The 17980-nt window shown below is 40.3% G+C and overlaps 1 protein-coding gene across 1 annotated transcript; it reads left to right on the forward strand.

Moving 5' to 3' along the window:
• Positions 1 to 7923: 7923 nt before the first annotated feature.
• LOC101602051 (proline-rich nuclear receptor coactivator 2-like) lies at positions 7924 to 8372 on the forward strand. Its single transcript, XM_004667935.2, has one exon. The coding sequence runs from the start codon at positions 7924 to 7926 to the stop codon at positions 8338 to 8340; it is 417 nt and encodes a 138-aa protein (XP_004667992.1). The 3' UTR covers positions 8341 to 8372.
• Positions 8373 to 17980: the final 9608 nt, after the last annotated feature.

Consider the following 17980-nt stretch of genomic DNA (forward strand, 5'->3'; position numbering starts at 1 on the left):
ATCTGCAAAGGTAACTGGAAATAAACCGTTTCCTTCCACAGGCTGCTTCGAGTCAGCTATTTTGTCCCAGCGACAGGAAATAACTGATACAAGTAGCTATGGACTGATTGCTGCAAACTATAGTCCATGGTCCAACATGCAGCATCCAGATACATGAAGTGGCACATTCACCAGAAATAAGGAGACTATTCTGACTCATGGAGGTGACACAACAGAGGTGACAGAGGATCATGCCCTAGTGGCACCACCATTCCAAGTTGCGCCACTTACTCCTTGAATTTGGTTTGTGATGGGCTCCGATCCAACATCTGTTCTCCCCTTCCTAAGAACAGAATCAAAATATAAGACACTAACGTGCACAGTTAAAAAGTCTTCTTCATACTTCCTTGAGATTGAGGTTGTCATGTTACTTAGTATAGGCCAATAGGTTGAAGGCAATCTTCAACAAAAATTATTCTTTCAAACAGAAGAAAATCAGGGCTGTCTTTGCCAACTATGCCTTAGACCTTCATCTTCTAGCAAAGAGATTTGTAACCTTAAGATAGAAGAGTCATCTTGAAACTGCAAAGATGAAAATATGTCTGAACAAGAAGTTAAGAGGACACCAGTTCCTTGAGGACCTTACAGTATACATTTGAAAATCCTAGATGGAATCTCCCTAGGAAGTCACTGTGTACATGCGACAAATGACCTCCTTTGGCTAAGCCTCTGTAATCAGACTTCCGTGCTCACAGGCAATTCTGACCAACAGGAGTTCTAGATAGAGAAAGTGCAGAGATGGCAAGGTTCTAAAGAGGTGAGGGCAAGGGGGCTATGATCCAAAAGGGTGAGGAAGACTACAGAATGATCTAGGAAGTTCCAGAGAACAGGAAATGAACTGAGGAACATGGATGCTGTGCAGGTAGGTACCCAGGGAAAACTTGAAAAGTATTAGTTTGACTTCACAGGAGGTACCTGAAGGAAAACATGGGGTGAGAAGAAGGATGCTCCCCACTCTCTTAGGCCTCACCACTTTCATGGCCATAGCCCATGAGGCTGATGCTATTATAAAAGTCATTCACTTACCACTGGGGTTTTATCAGAACTTCAGGCTCCATTTTCATCCAGCTGCTGTTGGATGTACGTAAGTGATTTAGCACAGCCAATAGTCTGGATTCAGGGGTGGAGTAAAATAAGCAAAGAGCTACATTCCTGCTCCCATGCTCCCAGAATGCTCTGGACTCTTCTGCTCATTGCTATTGGTACATTAATTGTTTTAATTAAAGTCTCCAAAGTCAAGGGAAGGTAAGCAAGAAGATAATTAAGTAAATGTTAACTATAAGAGTTTCCCTTTTGTATTTTTTTAAAACTCACTTGGAAGGATGATTATCCGTTAGTAAGTAGTGTAAGTAATTATCTCTCGTGTGGAACTGGTATATTTTAGGCAATCCCACTGAAATGGTATAAACAACATTTCCTGTGTCAAAAGCAGAGATCCAAGTCTGTTTTAGAATGGTCCCCAATCTCCATCTCTTATAATTTCCACCAATAACTTGTCTTTTTATATATGCTGGCATCTGTGTGAAGACAGCATCCCACATTGACCAAGTCTCCATCTGGTGACAGACGGGGAACAGGAACGTAGACTGTCACTTTATGCAGATGGGTTTCTATTAATACAAAGAAGTGACCCTAAAAGAGAAATTGGCTAGCTATAGCATAACTTTAAGAAGATTCTTCTGAATTTCCTGAAAACAGGTTATTTCTAAATACATGTTGCCGCCTTTTAAACATAGCATGGATATTTTGTCCTTCTAGGGGTTGGTTTTTACCAATATTCCCATTGTTCTGTTCCCCTCTGGTTGGAAAAAAATGGAAAGAGGGTGAAAGGAAGAGGAAGACGGGGTAACAAGGAGAACAACAGGTGTCTTGTGTGGAAACTCCAAGCTTTCCTGGGCAACAGTCTAGGTTCCATGTGTTGTAAATCCTAGAGAGGTGGGGTGTAAGGGTAAGAATAATGGAAAGGAAAGGAAGTGGTTTAACTTATCATGTTGGCTACAGTCTCCCTTCTTGACTTGCTCTATCATGAGAATATGGAGCTTTAAATATATTTAAGCACATCTACAAGGTAAAGTTGCATTTTTGAATTTATACAAGTGATCCTTTATTATGGTTTGAGTGTGAAATGCCTCCTATAGATAACTCTTTTTTAACATTTTATTAACAACCTCTGTACATATAAACAGTATACCATGATCATAATCCTCTCCCATCACCCTCCCTCATCCCCCTCTCAAGTTCCCCTCCACTGAATGTTTTAGATTCTTGATGCCCAGCCAGTAGAGCAACTATGGGGAGTTCTGGAAACTTCCGGATGTGAGACCTAGCTGGAGGAAGTAGGTTACTGGAGACCAGGTGCATGGGGACCACTTCCTGTCTCACTCTCTGCTTTTGGGTTGGTCATGAGGTGAACAGCCCTCCTCAACCAAACACTCCCACCACCACAATGTTCTGCCCAAGCATATGGGGCCAAGTGAGCATGAGCTGAACCCTCAAAACTGTGAGCACAAATTAACCTTTCTTCCCTTCACCTATTTATGACATGTACTTTGTCACATTGATGTGAAAAGTAGTTAACATATCCCTGTAGTTTTCACTAGAAAAGTTTTAAGTGGCTACTTCCTTAACTTCCATGACCATTCAAGGCTGGCCAATCACCAGGAGCACTCCAAGACTAGGTCTGCAATTGAGCCATGGGGAGATTCAGTCTACTGAACCTTCTACTCAGGAACATTTCCTAAGTATACCACAACCCAATAGCCTACCACTAAAGATGTAACCATAGTGTTGGCACCTAACAGAATACCATACTGCAGTTAAAAACATATTTTGTGGTACTTTTTTTTTAATTAATTAATTTATTTATTTGAGAGCAACAGACACAGAGAGAAAGACAGATAGAGAGAGAGAATGGGCGCGCCAGGGCTTCCAGCCTCTGCAAACAAACTCCAGATGCGTGTGCCCCCTTGTGCATCTGGCTAACATGGGACCTGGGAAACCGAGCCTCGAACCGGGGTCCTTAGGCTTCACAGGCAAGCGCTGAACCACTAAGCCATCTCTTCAGCCCTGTGGTACTTTTTTTAAACTACCATTGTTTCAGTAACACTTGAGCATTTTTGTCCTACTTGTGCCTAACTCTACAATAATCTATTTTAAAAGACTTCTGGTGTGGTTTGAATATAAAATGTGCTCCATAGGCTCATGCATTGCAATGCTTGGTCTTCTACTGGTGGTGCTGTTTAGAACGCATATGGAACCTTTAGGAAGAGGATCCTTAATAGAAGAACTGGGCTACAGTGTCCATAAACCCACCCCCAAAACACACCTCCTCTAGCAGGCTCCACCTCTCAAATTACTATAGGGATCAAGAATTCAAAACACATGAGTTTATGGGGGACCCTTGATTCAAACCACCACAACTGCATTGTTAAAACTTACAGTCTCACACTACCCTTTCTCTACTAGTGATATCAAGGGCACCATGAGTTTGATTTGCTAACTGTACTTTTAACATACTAATTCCTGAAGAAAACTGATAACATAGGGCTGGGGGACGGTTCAGCTGTTAGAGGTGCTCAAGCGAAGACCGCTGATCCATGTTCTATTCCCCAGTACCCATGCAAAGCCTGATGCACAAAGTGGTACATGTGTCTAGAGCTAATTTGCAGTGACAAGAGGTCCCTGGTATGCCCTGTCTTTCTTTCTCTCCCCCACCCTTTCTCTTCTCACAAATAAATGAATAAAAGTATTTAAAACATAATGTTCAACTGAATAGCACATGAAATCATCCTCATGTCTCCAGTGGCACTTCCCATCCTTTAAAGAAACTCTGCTTTAGAACAGTATTTTGTATCTCTGTGGGAAAGGCCACATTGCCCTCCAAACCAAGTAGAAAATGTAATGTTGGATCACAGTTTGTTGTAATATTATGCTTGCCTATATATATCTAAAAAGTCAGCTAGCTCTCTGTAATATAGTTTCAGACCAAGTTATATTTTTACATATAGAAACATTATTTAAAACTCAGAGTAACTCAAAGTTGGAGAGATTGCTCAGTGGTTAAAGGCACTTGCTTGCAAAGGCTGATAGCCCAGGTTTGATTTCCCAGTACCCACATAAAGCCAGATGCACGAAGTGGTGCATATATCTGGAGATTGTTGGGAGTGGCTGGAGCTGTGGTACACCCATACTCACTTTATATTTACCTATCTTTCACTCATAAGTAAATAAATATACATTTAAAAATAATACAATAAAATAAAAGTTGGCAGGCAGCTCATTTGCTATTATCAAGTGAATTATAATACTTTTCAAAACAGTTTTGAAGATTTGCTGAATAAAATTAGGTGTTTTAGAGCTAGAAGGAATCCCAACAACATTTCCTGCTTCTGAAAATCTTCAGTCAATGAACGGATTCATTTCACAGATGTGATAGGTACAAAATATCAAGGATCTGCTCAGAACTGGTGGCTAAGCAGAATCCATGACACATGCTCCTCCGCCTATCTCTAGAAATTTTCACAGGAATCAAACATGCATTTCTAAGTTATATGATGTATAAAAACAAATGCAGGTATTGGTGGCTTTTAAATGTTCTTTTTATAGTATTTTGAACTACCTTTAATCTCTGTGTATTAATTGTAAAAATAAAGAATTATGATGCTGTACTTCGATCATACTCAACCCTCTTTCCTCTGCTCTCCTCCCCCTCCATTTTAAAAACTTTTAAATTTATTTCAGAGAGAAAGAAAGAGGCAGACACAGAGAGAGAATGGGCATGCCATGGCCTTCAGCCACTGCACATGAACTCCAGACACATGTGCCACCCTGTACATCTGGCTTATGTGGGTCCTGGGGCACCAAACCTGAATCCTCTTTGCAGGTCAGCTCTCCAACCCTTTTTATTTTTTTTTTTAATTTCCCCTTCCATTTTTAATAAATAATTAAAAACCAGTTGTCTATTATAAAGTCACAAAAATATGTATTTATATTTTTGTCAGGAGTTTTATAGTACTTCTCATATTTGATCTCTTGTTCACTTTGACTAAAGTTTTGTGCACTGTGTGAGTTGGGTTCTAACTTCCCTGTGAGCTCATCCAGGTGTCACAGCACATCACCTGTTCCTTTCTCTATTGAATGGTCTTGACACCTTTGTTGAAAATCAGCTGATCGTACATGTTTATTTTTCATGGTTTCAGCTTGGACTAGAGTGAGTCCCTACCATGTCTGTGAGGGCTTGAGCACTCTTTCCTAACAGGTATAAGGATCCCCCTGGTCATAGGCATCATCCCCTGGAGGATGCTAATCCTGCAATGTCTAAAGTCCTGGCAAAAAAAGTTACAGTCACTCCTCGATTCCATGAAAACTAGAGGTCAGTTGCAATAGATGCCCAGATAAGCTCTTGGGGAAAGAACAAAATACTGTTCCTATGACTCTCAGCCCTAACCTGAAGAAAGTAACACAATGGCCCAAAATGCAATGAGTATGTGTCTGAGCATGTGTGCATTTTCCTGGCACCAGCCTTGGCTCTCAGTATATTCAAGTCATGGACCTGAAGTATATGAGAATTCACACCAAGACAAGACTACTCATTATGAGTATCCTGTGACTTTCACTTTAGAAACAAATATGTGGTCCACAGCTTGGAGGATCAAGTAGTTCACAATGCTACTAGAACCCTTCTAATAAACCTGTCTTTAAAACAAAATCCTGAGGAAATTCAACACCCTTTTCCCCACACTATAACTTCAAAATTCTTGTGTAACAATTTGCCTCTCTCCTCTCAACACACAAAAGCAACAAGAACTTAGATAAAAGTGTAGCAGCACCATATCATCTCCACGAGAGCAGTGGAAAACTTTCCTGAGGAACCCCTCTTTACAAAAGGTACATTACTTGCTTTTATAATTGCTGTAATATGAATGTGAAATGTCACCCATAGGCTCATGTGTTTGAAACTTTGATTCCCAGCTGGTGGTGCTGTTTGTGGTACCTTTAAATGGCGGAGCCTTACTAGATCCAGTAAGCGGCACGTGAACTGCTTACTGAGCACTTTACAGCCTGGTTCCACTTCCTGTTCATTCTCTGCTTCCTGACCGTGACTGCAGAGTGACCAGCTGGCCTCCGACTCATGCTGCCTGCCATGCCTTCTCTGCATGATAGAAATTCCTTCCCGAAATTGCTCCCTGTAATGTATTTGATCACAAAAATAAGCCTAAAGTAATTAATACAATAATCAAAATCCTGACCATAATTCTGAGAAATGTCAATTTCACATCCAAATAATGCTAAGGTCACATCTCAAGAAAGGAAACTGCATCCGAGAGGCCACAAAAGAAGGAGATTCCGTGCATTTTCCTGAGGATAAACAAAAAGCCATCTCACAGCTGGAGATAGAATTGAAGAAAGTAGCCAAGGCTTTTTTACTAAGATTCTCCTCCAGTAACCCCCTGAGGTGAAACCTTGAAGGGTAACAATTTCATGAGGAGAAACAGCGAGGCAAACTGTTCATCTGCTCATCTCTGCCTGGGAAGCTTCCCCCAAACCTTCAGCCAATCTCTTTCTCGGCAGTCACAGAACAGAGCCCAGCTACGTGTCTGTCTGTCCTGGCTGTCACTCATCAGAGAGTCTGACAGGCCCACATCTCCCTTCTCCCTCTCTGTAGCCCAGATAATTCAGGACTCACCAACAATAGCTCAGTGTCTACAGAGTTGTTCAGGAGCTCAAAGAGAAATATTACCTTTTATTTTTATGCTACTTAGCATGTCCACACATGTATCTTCCTGTGACAATTCATCTCTCCCTTAAATAAGACCGAGTGAGAGAACACACAAACCTCTGACTCTATCATGTTGCTCAGACGCTTACTGCATCATTTAGTGAGTTCCAGTGTTTCTCCACAAACACTCAGCTCCTCATTATAAGGTCTTCAGCTTCCGGGCAGGGGATTTGAGCTAAAGTAAAAACTCTGGCTACATTGAATGTTGCTGTCATCAGAAGGTCAATTTGCGGAATATCAGGTGAACATGATCTAATTTATACAGACATCAAGAATATACTAGAAATTCTCATTCTGTTTCTTGTTGGGATCAACCTGGTCTATCATGTTACATGAATTACCTACTAATGGGCACACACACACATACACACACACACATTTCTTTAGTGTGTGGAAACACTTTGACAGTTTCCAGCATATGTTAGCTTACTGAATGCTTATACAAAAATTGAGTGACAGATTTGGCAATGGCTCTGTTAAAAATTTATCTATAGGAAATAAAAATCCTCATTGGTCATTTTGTAAAGAATGTCTTTGTAAGTCAATGAGAACAAAATGAATATTATCATGTCTACTTCATGGCATTTTGGATGAGTACAGCATAAATTTTACTTATGTCTATGATCAAGGGGGGCAATATTAGTCACTTTTATTCTTTTGTTTTTGAAATGAATATTTTAAACTGGATTAAAAGTCACTGGTATCCTACTGAAATATTCCCTGCTCAGAGCAGCAGGCATTTATTAATAATTTCGAGGTCGGTAGATGCAGGAGAGTTCAGTGGCTCGCTCACTTGCTCAGAGTTCCATCCGAACCTCAGCTCTCCCTGGACAGGGTGGGAGGCTTCGTGGACCGGGAGCGAGCCTCCGCCGCGGCAGTCAGCTCGAAGTCACTAGGACTTCTGTCAAACTTGTGTGCTGAGGAGACTCAGATATTGGCCTCAGCTCGTAGGCTGAACTCAGCAGATTGGCTCATGAAAACTAATGTATTGAGACAAAGGAAAGGATCTGGCAGAAAGCAGCATCTATTATCCTGGGCTTGGCAGCAAGGAAGAGGACAAGTAGTGGAATTCCTGCAATCTGAAAAGGTGACATAGAAGCTGGACGATGGGTGGCGGAGAGAGGTATAACATTCCAGCCCCTCAATCTAGAAACGTTAGTAAGAACCAACAGCAGCTTACTAGACAGAAGACTAAGGATCAGAATTCCCAGATGAAGACTGTTCACAAGAAAAAAGAACGAGGACACAGTTACAACTCATCAGCAGCTGCTTGGCAGGCCATGCAAAATGGCGGGAAGAACAATTTTTCTAGTAATCCAAATTGGAACTCTAGCCTGTCAAGTCCCAGTTTGCTTTTTAAATCTCAAACTAACCAGAACTATGCTGGAGCCAAGTTTAGTAAGCCGCCATCACCAAGTGTTCTTCCCAAGCCACCAAGCCACTGGGTTCCAGTTTCATTTAATCCTTCAGATAAGGAAATAATGACATTTCAACTTAAAACCTTACTTAAAGTACAAGTTTAAGATGAAGTACTAATATTTAAATTTAGCACTGTTCACATAGTCATGAATTGGTCTGAACCAAATTGACTAAAGGAGGTAAAACTTATAATTTACAAGTATAATCAAGACTATCATTTATGTGCTGAGTGCATGGTGACATATCAGTACAATTTAAATAATTGTACTTGACACAAGTGAACCATTCAGGTTGATTTGGGGAATAGTTGACTTTTAAAATTGTCTATTGTGGAGACAGTAGTTTATAGTCAGTCAGGTTATAGCTAAAATATACAGAGACTGAAAAATAATGTAGAGATTAGGAAATCAAATGTCCTAAAGGCACCTATGCCAAAAGAAAATGAATTTTTACTAAAAATCTCATTTTACTAACTTGTACTTACTAATTGGTGTATGTGTCAAGGTCAGTCAGGGCTTGCTAGAACAAAGCAGTCTATGTCCAAGTGGCCCTGTTTTTTGGATCTCACTCTAGCCCAGGCTGACCCTGAACTCAGTGATCCTTCCTCAGCCTCCCAAGTGCGCTGGGATCAAAGGTATGTGCCACCATGCCTGGCTTTGTCCGTTTCTTAAGTATAGTGGATATGCATCTGCCTGCAGACGGACTAATTAAAACTGATTTAAGTACCTAGAGAAGAAAGAGCCATGTAAATACATGTAATAAGCTTGTAGCATATGTAAAGTTTTCTTTCATCCTACAAAGACTATTTTAGTATGAATTTGCTGGATGTATGACCATGGACTTTTTCTTTCTACGAGGGCCTAATTTTAAAGGTCCCCAATTATTTTAAAGAAGCTTACCCTCATGCTAAAGTGCCAGTGTATGTACAATTGATTTGGTTTTAAGCTACATATCAAAGTAAAACCCAATATTATGCTTATATTAAAAGATTTAAGCTGCTAAGACATTTCCTATTTTTGAGATTTAAAATGCAGTACAGGAGCCGGGCATGGTGGTGCATGCCTTTAATCCCAGCACTTGGGAGGCAGAGGTAGGAGGATCACCATGAGTTCGAGGCCACCCTAAAACAACGTAGTTAATTCCAGGTCAGCCTGGACTAGAGTGAGACCTTGCCTTGAAAAACAAAACAAAACAAAACAAACAAACAAAAAAAAGCAGTACAGGATCTCCATCTATTCCTGTCCTTAAACCCAAAGATTCATTGCTGTTTTCACCAATCCTGATGAGACAGTGCTTGGTTCCAGTGGCTCTGATGCTTTTGGTGATTAAGTGCAATTTAGGGAGACTAAGGCAAAAGTTGTAATATCAACCCAAAGGATGAAAATACTAATAGCTGTTAATGCTACTAATTTGATACCCGTATTTTGCTGTTGACAAGGAAAATTAGCTAAGTTGTAATTTTCCAAATTCTGATGCAATGTAGAAATCTTATTAAGCAAGGCAAAAGTAGATTAAAGAAATCAAGGGAGACTTCCAAGAGTGGGAGTGGTCCTCAAAAGAAAGGATGGGGTTACTTAATTTAAACGATGTGAGTTTGAACCATGAAATTAAAAAATAAATTCTAACTTAAAAAATAATAATAATTTTGAGATATTAGTTGAATGAATAAATGCATCAGTGGGACAAAAATAGAAATATTTTCATGGCATAATAATGTAAAAATATGGACTTTAAAATTATAACTATGATATAATATAATTAAACATTAAAATTATAACTATGATATGATATAATTAAACATGGACATACATATATATATATCAAAGCGTATGTCAAAAATAAATAACAAATAGATGCAATAAAATTATAAACTGAAATTATAGCTATAGCATTGCTACAAATATGTCAAAAGTGACATATTGACAGCCTTGAAATACATCATAACTGGATGGAAGCATTGGCTTTGCTGTGTAAATTTAAAGTAATATTTCAGCTGTTAAATCTTAAACTTGATGTAACAAAATGCAAGTCTAAAACTGACTCATCTGATTATCCCCAAGGCTAGATATGTAAGATTCTGAGCTAAGGCCATGAATCACGTCACGTGAGATCATCGACAGATGTGAAGCGTGCTCTGAAGATACCTCCCTCAGTCAACCAAAACCAGCAGATAGGCTAGAACCTACCTGAACTGCCTTCTTCGATTCCCAACCCATCCCAGGTTGTAGTTTCCCCTAGGTTTTTAATGATAGAAATTAAAAAGATTGGTAAGATTAAAAATAAAAGCATTTGGATACATAGACATCAAAGTGGAAATAACATTTAATAGCTAGGGCCCTAAATAAAGGGCAAGGTAAAGATGGAAGCAATTCCAACATGACTTCTACAGATTAAGAGGTGCTACAAGTGCTAAGGAAATGGCATAGTGAGCAAAGCGCTTGCTGAATAAACACAAGAGCCTGAATTCATAGCCCCAGGACCCACACAAAGCCATATGCAGTAGAGCAAGTGTCTGTGCTCCCAGTGCTCCGGGGGCAAGGCGCAAGGCAGACACAGGGGATCCCGGGAAGCTGGCGGGCCAGCTAACCTGTGCTACCCCGGAGCAAACAATCAAGGGACCCGGTTTCAAACAAAGCGGAAGGTGAGGGCCGACACCCACATGCCATGGCATGTGGGTGCCTGCACTCAAATCTCCACCCACACACAGACAAGCAAGAAGTATCAGTACATTAAAACCATCTAACTGCAAAACCAAATAAGCAAATATATACTGAAAAAAATTGACCAAAAAAAGCAGTACCATATTTTCTTGACAATTTATGAATTCCTACTCTTTATTTTAAAGCTCCCATAATCTTTTAACATTTGTGAATCCCAGTTTTGACTCTGAAAAAAAATCCCATCTTAAGCATCTGCTGTATCACAGAAAACTGAGAAAGCTACGGAGATATAATCAGAGCTGCTGTAGCCTCCCATCAGAGCTGGGTGGTCCCCAGTTTAGCGATCTTGACAGTTTTGATGAACACTGTCACAACGTTCTCTCTCTGTCATTCTTTTTGGCTTTTGGGGGGATTTTATTGAAATAATTGTGGGTTCACATGCAGTTGTAGACATGATATGGAGAGATTCTGTCTTAGCCCATTTTCCATTGTTAATAATGCAATATAAAGAAATGAGGTTTATTTTTGGTTCATAATTCTGATCCAAAGTGAAAAGGCTATGACTGGTGATGGTTCTTCCTTGAAGAGTCCTGAGGTAAAAAACAAAGAACTTCATAGTGAAGAAGAGAATATGGGAAAGCTAGTCAAATGGGCTTTTATAGCAGACTGACTCAATCCATTCACCTTGAATCCACTCACTGCATGACTGGTTTGCTCCATTCATGAGAGCAGAGCTCCAGCTACCTCCCAAGGATACAACTTGGCCCTGACCTGTTAAGTCTCTTAATGGTGGTAAATTTAAATATGCATTTCACAGGGGAAAAGAGGACCATCACAGATCCCTGTGTACTAAATCCAGACTCTCCTAGGGGAACATCAAGAAAGCTATAATACAACATAAAAATCAGGCTATTGGCTTTGACACAATCCACCACTGACTTTATTGTTTCCTAGTTTTAACTTGTCCTTGGGTGTATATGTATGTGTGTGTTAAGTATTATAGAGTTTTCTTGGTAGTTTTCAATTTTCACCATGTTATTTTTCTAATTTCCTGATCAGACGTAGTACATCTGAGATATTTAAAAGGTGTAGCCCACACACGTTTAACCTAGAATATTATGCATCTGTGCCAATCTAAAGACTCATTGACTTACTGTATGTTACAGTTTAAATATAACATGTCCTCCATGGCCCGTGTGTGGAAGCTGGTTTCCCACAGCTTGCTTCTGGCACAAAGTAATGGAGCCAGCTGACCATGGGCCGAAAACCCATTTGTCGCTGTGAGCTCAGAAAAACAGTTGCATTCTTCAAGTGATTCTTTCAGCTATTTAGGCCACAATGATGAAAAAGTAGCCTTCCAGTGGGATGGGTCTTCTTTCTTCTCAGAATTCTTTGGACTTCCATGAGCATGAGTCATCTGTGGACTAATAGCTTTCATCTGCTATAACTTCCAGATTTTTTTTTCATGGTTTATTTGTTTATTGAGCTATTCACAGTTGGTTGCTGAGCCCTAGAAGTAGTATCCTAGGAGCCTGGTGTACAGTGGAGATCCACAACGTGGCTTCTTGCTCTCAGGAGACTTGCAGTCTGTTAGTCGGCCAAGACTGAACAGATTGGCCATGGCTGCAGTCAAGGAGAGACGTGCAGAAATCAGACAGCATTGCTCAGGCAGTGGGCATGCTCTTAAGTGCTTCCAAGCAGTTTCCTCACTTGCCTAACCAAACAAACGAGCCTCACCTCCACCCCGGAGGAAGCCACGCAATGATTTCAAAGCTGATTCAAAGAGAAAGACTAAAGCAATACTCAGCTTCAGACATTCGATGGAACTTGGCAGCCAAGGATAAAACAAGCCAACCAGGAATCCTCTTGACTGTCCCAAATATATCAATTCTCCTTTAGTCCGTCAGTACTCATGTGAGGGAAGGATCTGTTCCTAGAGTCCTGGGTAGAGACAGCACACTGCTTCCCTTTCCAGTTAGGCCAAAGGCTTATGATAGGATGATGTCACAGGTGGAACCTACTAGGGTAAAATGACTTGAATTTATATCATACATCCAAATTAATTATAGTCTTCTTAAGTAAAATTTGTTCTTGGGCTAATATACATTAACTAATTAAGGTGAGGCATCATAGTCTGCAAGCTTAAGAAAACCTTCACAATCACACGGACTTACTCAAAATCTTAGTATACATTTTGCAGCTAACTCATTGAGATCTGTCCCTTTATTATTTTTTTTTATTAGTTTTGTATTCAGCAAATACAGGCAGTTTGGTATCATTATTAGGGTCATCCGTGACCTACGTTCTCCCCATTGGCCCCTCCTTGTTGAGGTATATGGGTTGTGCATTGTGGAGTTAGCCCACAGTTATTGGTACAAAAACATGTCCCTTTATAAAACCATTCTTTTACTCAGATTATGCCTTTGTTGTTTTATGGTTGAAATTGGCAAACTGTTCCAAATTGTTCCAAAATTCTCATGCATTCTTTGGGAACCGTTTTAAACTGTCTTCTATCCCCCCCCCACCCTCTTATTACTAAAATCTGTCTTTGCACAGATATGCAGTTATTGACTGCTGTGCAAAGTAGGGCAGCCCCATCTGGCTAGCGCACAAGTCAGGATACTAAATTTGCACAACAGAATGTCTGCTTTGCCACCTGCATACCTGTTATCGAAAGCATATGGTTCTCCCTTTAATCAACAACCCAGAATATAAGTTCCTCAGCCATTCCTCAGAGACTCCAGGCCTGCCTGCCTCCCATCTAGCCGTTGGCAAAAGCTTACTTGCAACATCTGATATTTGAAGGAGAAGCTATGATACATACTAACCACACAGTCCTTTAGGTACGTAAATTAAAATGTTTCTTGCTTAAAAGTAAATATTGCAAAACAGGCATGTACATGAGCCTCCCACAGAGGCTTTTGGCTAAGATGTACTGTACTGCCAATAAATACATACTCACTTGTTGCTTATGTTGACACCACTTGTGAATAAATGTGGGATGCCTGTGTTTGAACATCAGAGGTGGAGGTTCATAGAGAGAGGGGAGACCCCTGCTCCTCAGACATTTAGGAGAAACTCAGTAGTTCTAATGTTTTGTAATGCATGAATGTCTTCTGGGGCTGGGGACATGGCTCAGTGGATGAAGTACTAACAACACAAGCATGAGCTCTTGATTTCAGGTCCCCAAAACCCTTGTGAGTGGTGGGCAAGCATGGAAGTCCACCTGCAATCCCAGTGCTCAGGAGCAGAGACAAGGGACCCCAGGGGAAGCTGGCTGCCTGGATTAGCCCAATTGCCACGCTGTGAGTTCAAGTGAGAGACCCTGCCTCAGTAAATAAAGTGGACATTGATTGAGGAAGACACCCAATATTATGCATATACGCCAGTGCATGTATATCCCATGCACGAACCACACATGAACACCACACACATACATACACATGCAAAAGTAAAAACTGTTAAATTATTAGAACCACTGTTATTTTGAGTTAGATTGAGTTCTGATCAATAGCAGCCCTGCTCGTCACGGTCACGTTTGCTTCATTAAATAAGTTCTGTGTACTCCTCAGTATGCGAAACACGATGCGACTATAAACAACTAGGTTCAGAGACCAAGGAACTAATAAAGGTATACAAGCCACATATATAGTTTTTAATTTTTAATTTTAATTTATTTATTTGAGAGAGAGGGAGAGAAAAAAAGAAAGAAAAAAAAAACAGAAATAGAATGGGCACACCAGGGCCTCGAGCTGCTGCAAATGAATTCCAGACGCATGCGCCACCTTGTGCGTCTGGCTTATGTGGGACCTGGGGAATTGAGCTTCAGTCCTTTGGCTTTGCAGGCTACTGACTTAACTACTAAGCCATCTCTCCAGACCTACATATGTAATTTCAATTTTCTAGTAGTCACACCTATCAAAAAGTGAAAGTAACAGGCAAAGTTGATTTTAATTATATATTTTACACAGTATATAAAATATAGTATTAACATTAGCATCATTTAAAACATAATGTTATTTTATATCTTTGTTGCACTTTATCTTCAAAATCCAGCTTGTATTTTACACTAAAGGCCCATCACAATGGGAACTATGGCATTCCAAGTGCTCAAAAGCACACATGTGAAGTGCCTGTAGCCAGTACATACAATCACAATATGCTGCAATTTATCAATTCAACTACTATTCGCATGCATCTGTAGCCTGTGCAGTGTGGTGTGTAGTGTGATGCCTTTGTGGCGCATTCAGGAATGTGTGCAGATGAGCTTGTGCAAGTGGAGGCCAGAGGAGGCCAGGTGGGTGTCCTGCCACCTCTAGCCTCAACCCCAAGCTGCTGTTTTCATTCAACAACCCCAGCAAATCTGTGATCTCCTCATCTGTTTACACACACACACACACACACACACACACACACACACACACACACACTAGGATGGCGGGCATGGGCGGCCATGCCTTCTTTGTACGTGTACATAGTATGTGTGTGTGTGTGTGTGTGTGTGGTATATGTATGGTGCATGCACATGCATGTGCTGATGTGGTGCCCCATGTGCTGAGGCATGAGAATGTTGGCTATTCCCCTCTGGCACTTACCCATCTGTTTTTGACTTTTTTTTTTCCTTGCAATGGAGTCTTCCTGATTCCCAAGCTCCAGTGGTTCTCCATTCTCTTTTTCCAAAAGGCCTGGGGTTACAGCAGCCAAACATGGCCTGGCCCAGCTGTTTAGAACATTTTGAACTCAGGTGGTCTCAGATCCATCAAGCCATCATGCATGAGCGAGGGCACTAAGTCGTCTCTCTAGCCACATGCCCAGCTTTGTACGTGGTGCTGGGGAACGGAAGTCAGATTTCTTGGGGACCTTTCAGGCCCTCATGATTAATCAGCAAGTTTACCCACTGAGTCATCTTCATGGCCCCCCATTCAACCTCTCGTGAGCATTCACATTGTGATATATGGTATCACATATTTATATATATATGATGCCTAGATACCTATATATCTGAATCTATCTATTCTCTCTCTCTCTCTCTCTCTCTCTCTCTCGATTCTACATATTTACACATTTTTGTAATTGGATCATACCTAGAAGTGACCAGGCTGGTAAGGGGAGTAGCTTGAGCCCCTTCTATGATCAGCACCCACCAGAGCTGCGTCAAGGTGGCTCTCTACACACTGCCTGCAGTTTACCCAGCACTTCAGAAAAATCACCACTCATCCCATCGTCCCTAATTGTGCTTTTATTGGACTTGCAAATTTTTGCCAAACAAGTAGATGAAGAGATGGATTATATGGTAGAATGGACTGGCTTTTTTTTTTCCATTTTCAAAAAATGTTTGGGAGTCTCTTTATGGTTTTTGGCCTCATGTTTTGTTCTCTTCTGTACAGTAGCTTGTAGCTTTTCAAAGACCTTGCCCATTTTTCTGCTTGTTTTCTTTTTAAGTTATTTTCTTGAATTACTTACAGCTTCCAGAAATAAATTATTTATCAATTATTCCAAACATCTTGGTTTGTTTCTGTGTGTGTGTGTGTATACACCATGTGGTGTGTGTGTGTGGCATATGCACAGATGTGTCCCATGCACACACATGGAGCCCAGATGAAGATGGCACATGTCCCCCGCAATCATCCCTCCACCTTGTTTGTCTGAGCCAGAGTCTCTCACTACACCTGGCCATTTTTCATTTAGGTTAGATGACCAGTGAGCCCCTAGTTCTTCTTTATTAATTCTGTGTGCATATCTAGTTTAAAATATCTTTTCTCTAGTCTCCTAAAATATTTTTCTATTCTATCCTAGCATTTAAAACACTTTCAATCTACAATATCATTAGCCTTTTATTTTTAGATCTATAATTCAGGTGTTGAGTTTTGTGAAAGTTGTAGAATATGATGGAATTCTATGTAATTTAGCATTATCTCAACCATTTGTGAAAAGACCATACTTCTTTATCACTGTACCTTGTCATTTCTGGCATAAATCATGTGTTGGCGTATTTGTGGTCTGTCCTGGGCTTTTAAAAATTCGTTCCACTTGCATCTAATGTCTCAGTGCCTAATCATTTCTCACATTAAGCTATTTAGTAGAGACAGGACTCTGAAATTTTTCTTCTTCAAAATAACTTTGTTTTTCCTGGCCACTATCACGTTCATCTGAAGTGACTTTGTCAACAAAGAAAAGGACAATGAGGGAAAAGAAAGGAAAAAGTGTCCTTTGGATCTTTATTAGCATCATACTGCTTTCTAGATCACCATGCATAAAGCAACTGTTCTCTAACACAGAGCATCATCTTGCATGTACTCTAAGGACTTCGACCTTCAAAATTCTTATTTAAAGAGTAATATTTAAAGTTTGTTCTGAAGAGGCATATTAAAAATGTTTTCTTACATTCAAAAGTACCATCTTCCAATACCAACCTCAGTAGTTATTCAAATTTTTCTTTGGCCTCTGTTGTTTTTCTAACAAAATACAGATGCTTTCTCCATCTAAAATCATTCATAATTTTAATAACTATATATAGATGTTTTTAAATATTCTCCACCCAAAATTAAATTATATCACCTGTGAGACACAGTGGTTTGTTTGCTAAACTTACACAATGTTTCTGTCTGCCTCACTAAAGCCGCTAACAGCACAGCACAAGGCGGCCCTGGTGACGTTAACCTTGATCCCAAATAACTTCACATACTTAATACTGAGCCTTTGGATATCTTTATGTTTTAGGTTTTCTCACAGATTCTCTTCTTTTTAAAAATTTTTTTTGTTTATTCTTATTTATTTGAGAGCAACAGAGAGAGAAAGAGGCACAGAGAAACAGAGACAGAGAGAATGGGCGCGCCAGGGCTTCCAGCCACTGCAAATGAACTCCAGACGCGTGCGCCCCCTTGTGCATCTGAATTAACGTGGGTCCTGGGGAATCGAGCCTCGAACCGGGGTCCTTAGGCTTCACAGGCAAGCGCTTAACCGCTAAGCCATCTCTCCAGCCCAGATTCTCATCTTTTACTGGCACTTTTATCTATTTTCATTTAATGGAATCACTCATGCACTTATATCTGGATTTAAATTTCCTGTTTTATTGTGATTTTAC

The sequence above is a fragment of the Jaculus jaculus genome, chromosome 17 (assembly GCF_020740685.1).
Source record: "Jaculus jaculus isolate mJacJac1 chromosome 17, mJacJac1.mat.Y.cur, whole genome shotgun sequence".
In the NCBI taxonomy this organism is placed as follows: domain Eukaryota; kingdom Metazoa; phylum Chordata; class Mammalia; order Rodentia; family Dipodidae; genus Jaculus; species Jaculus jaculus.

Bases quoted from the DNA above. Each gene is read 5' to 3' on its own strand.
- LOC101602051 (XM_004667935.2), top strand. From the start codon at position 7,924: ATGGGTGGCGGAGAGAGGTATAACATTCCAGCCCCTCAATCTAGAAAC.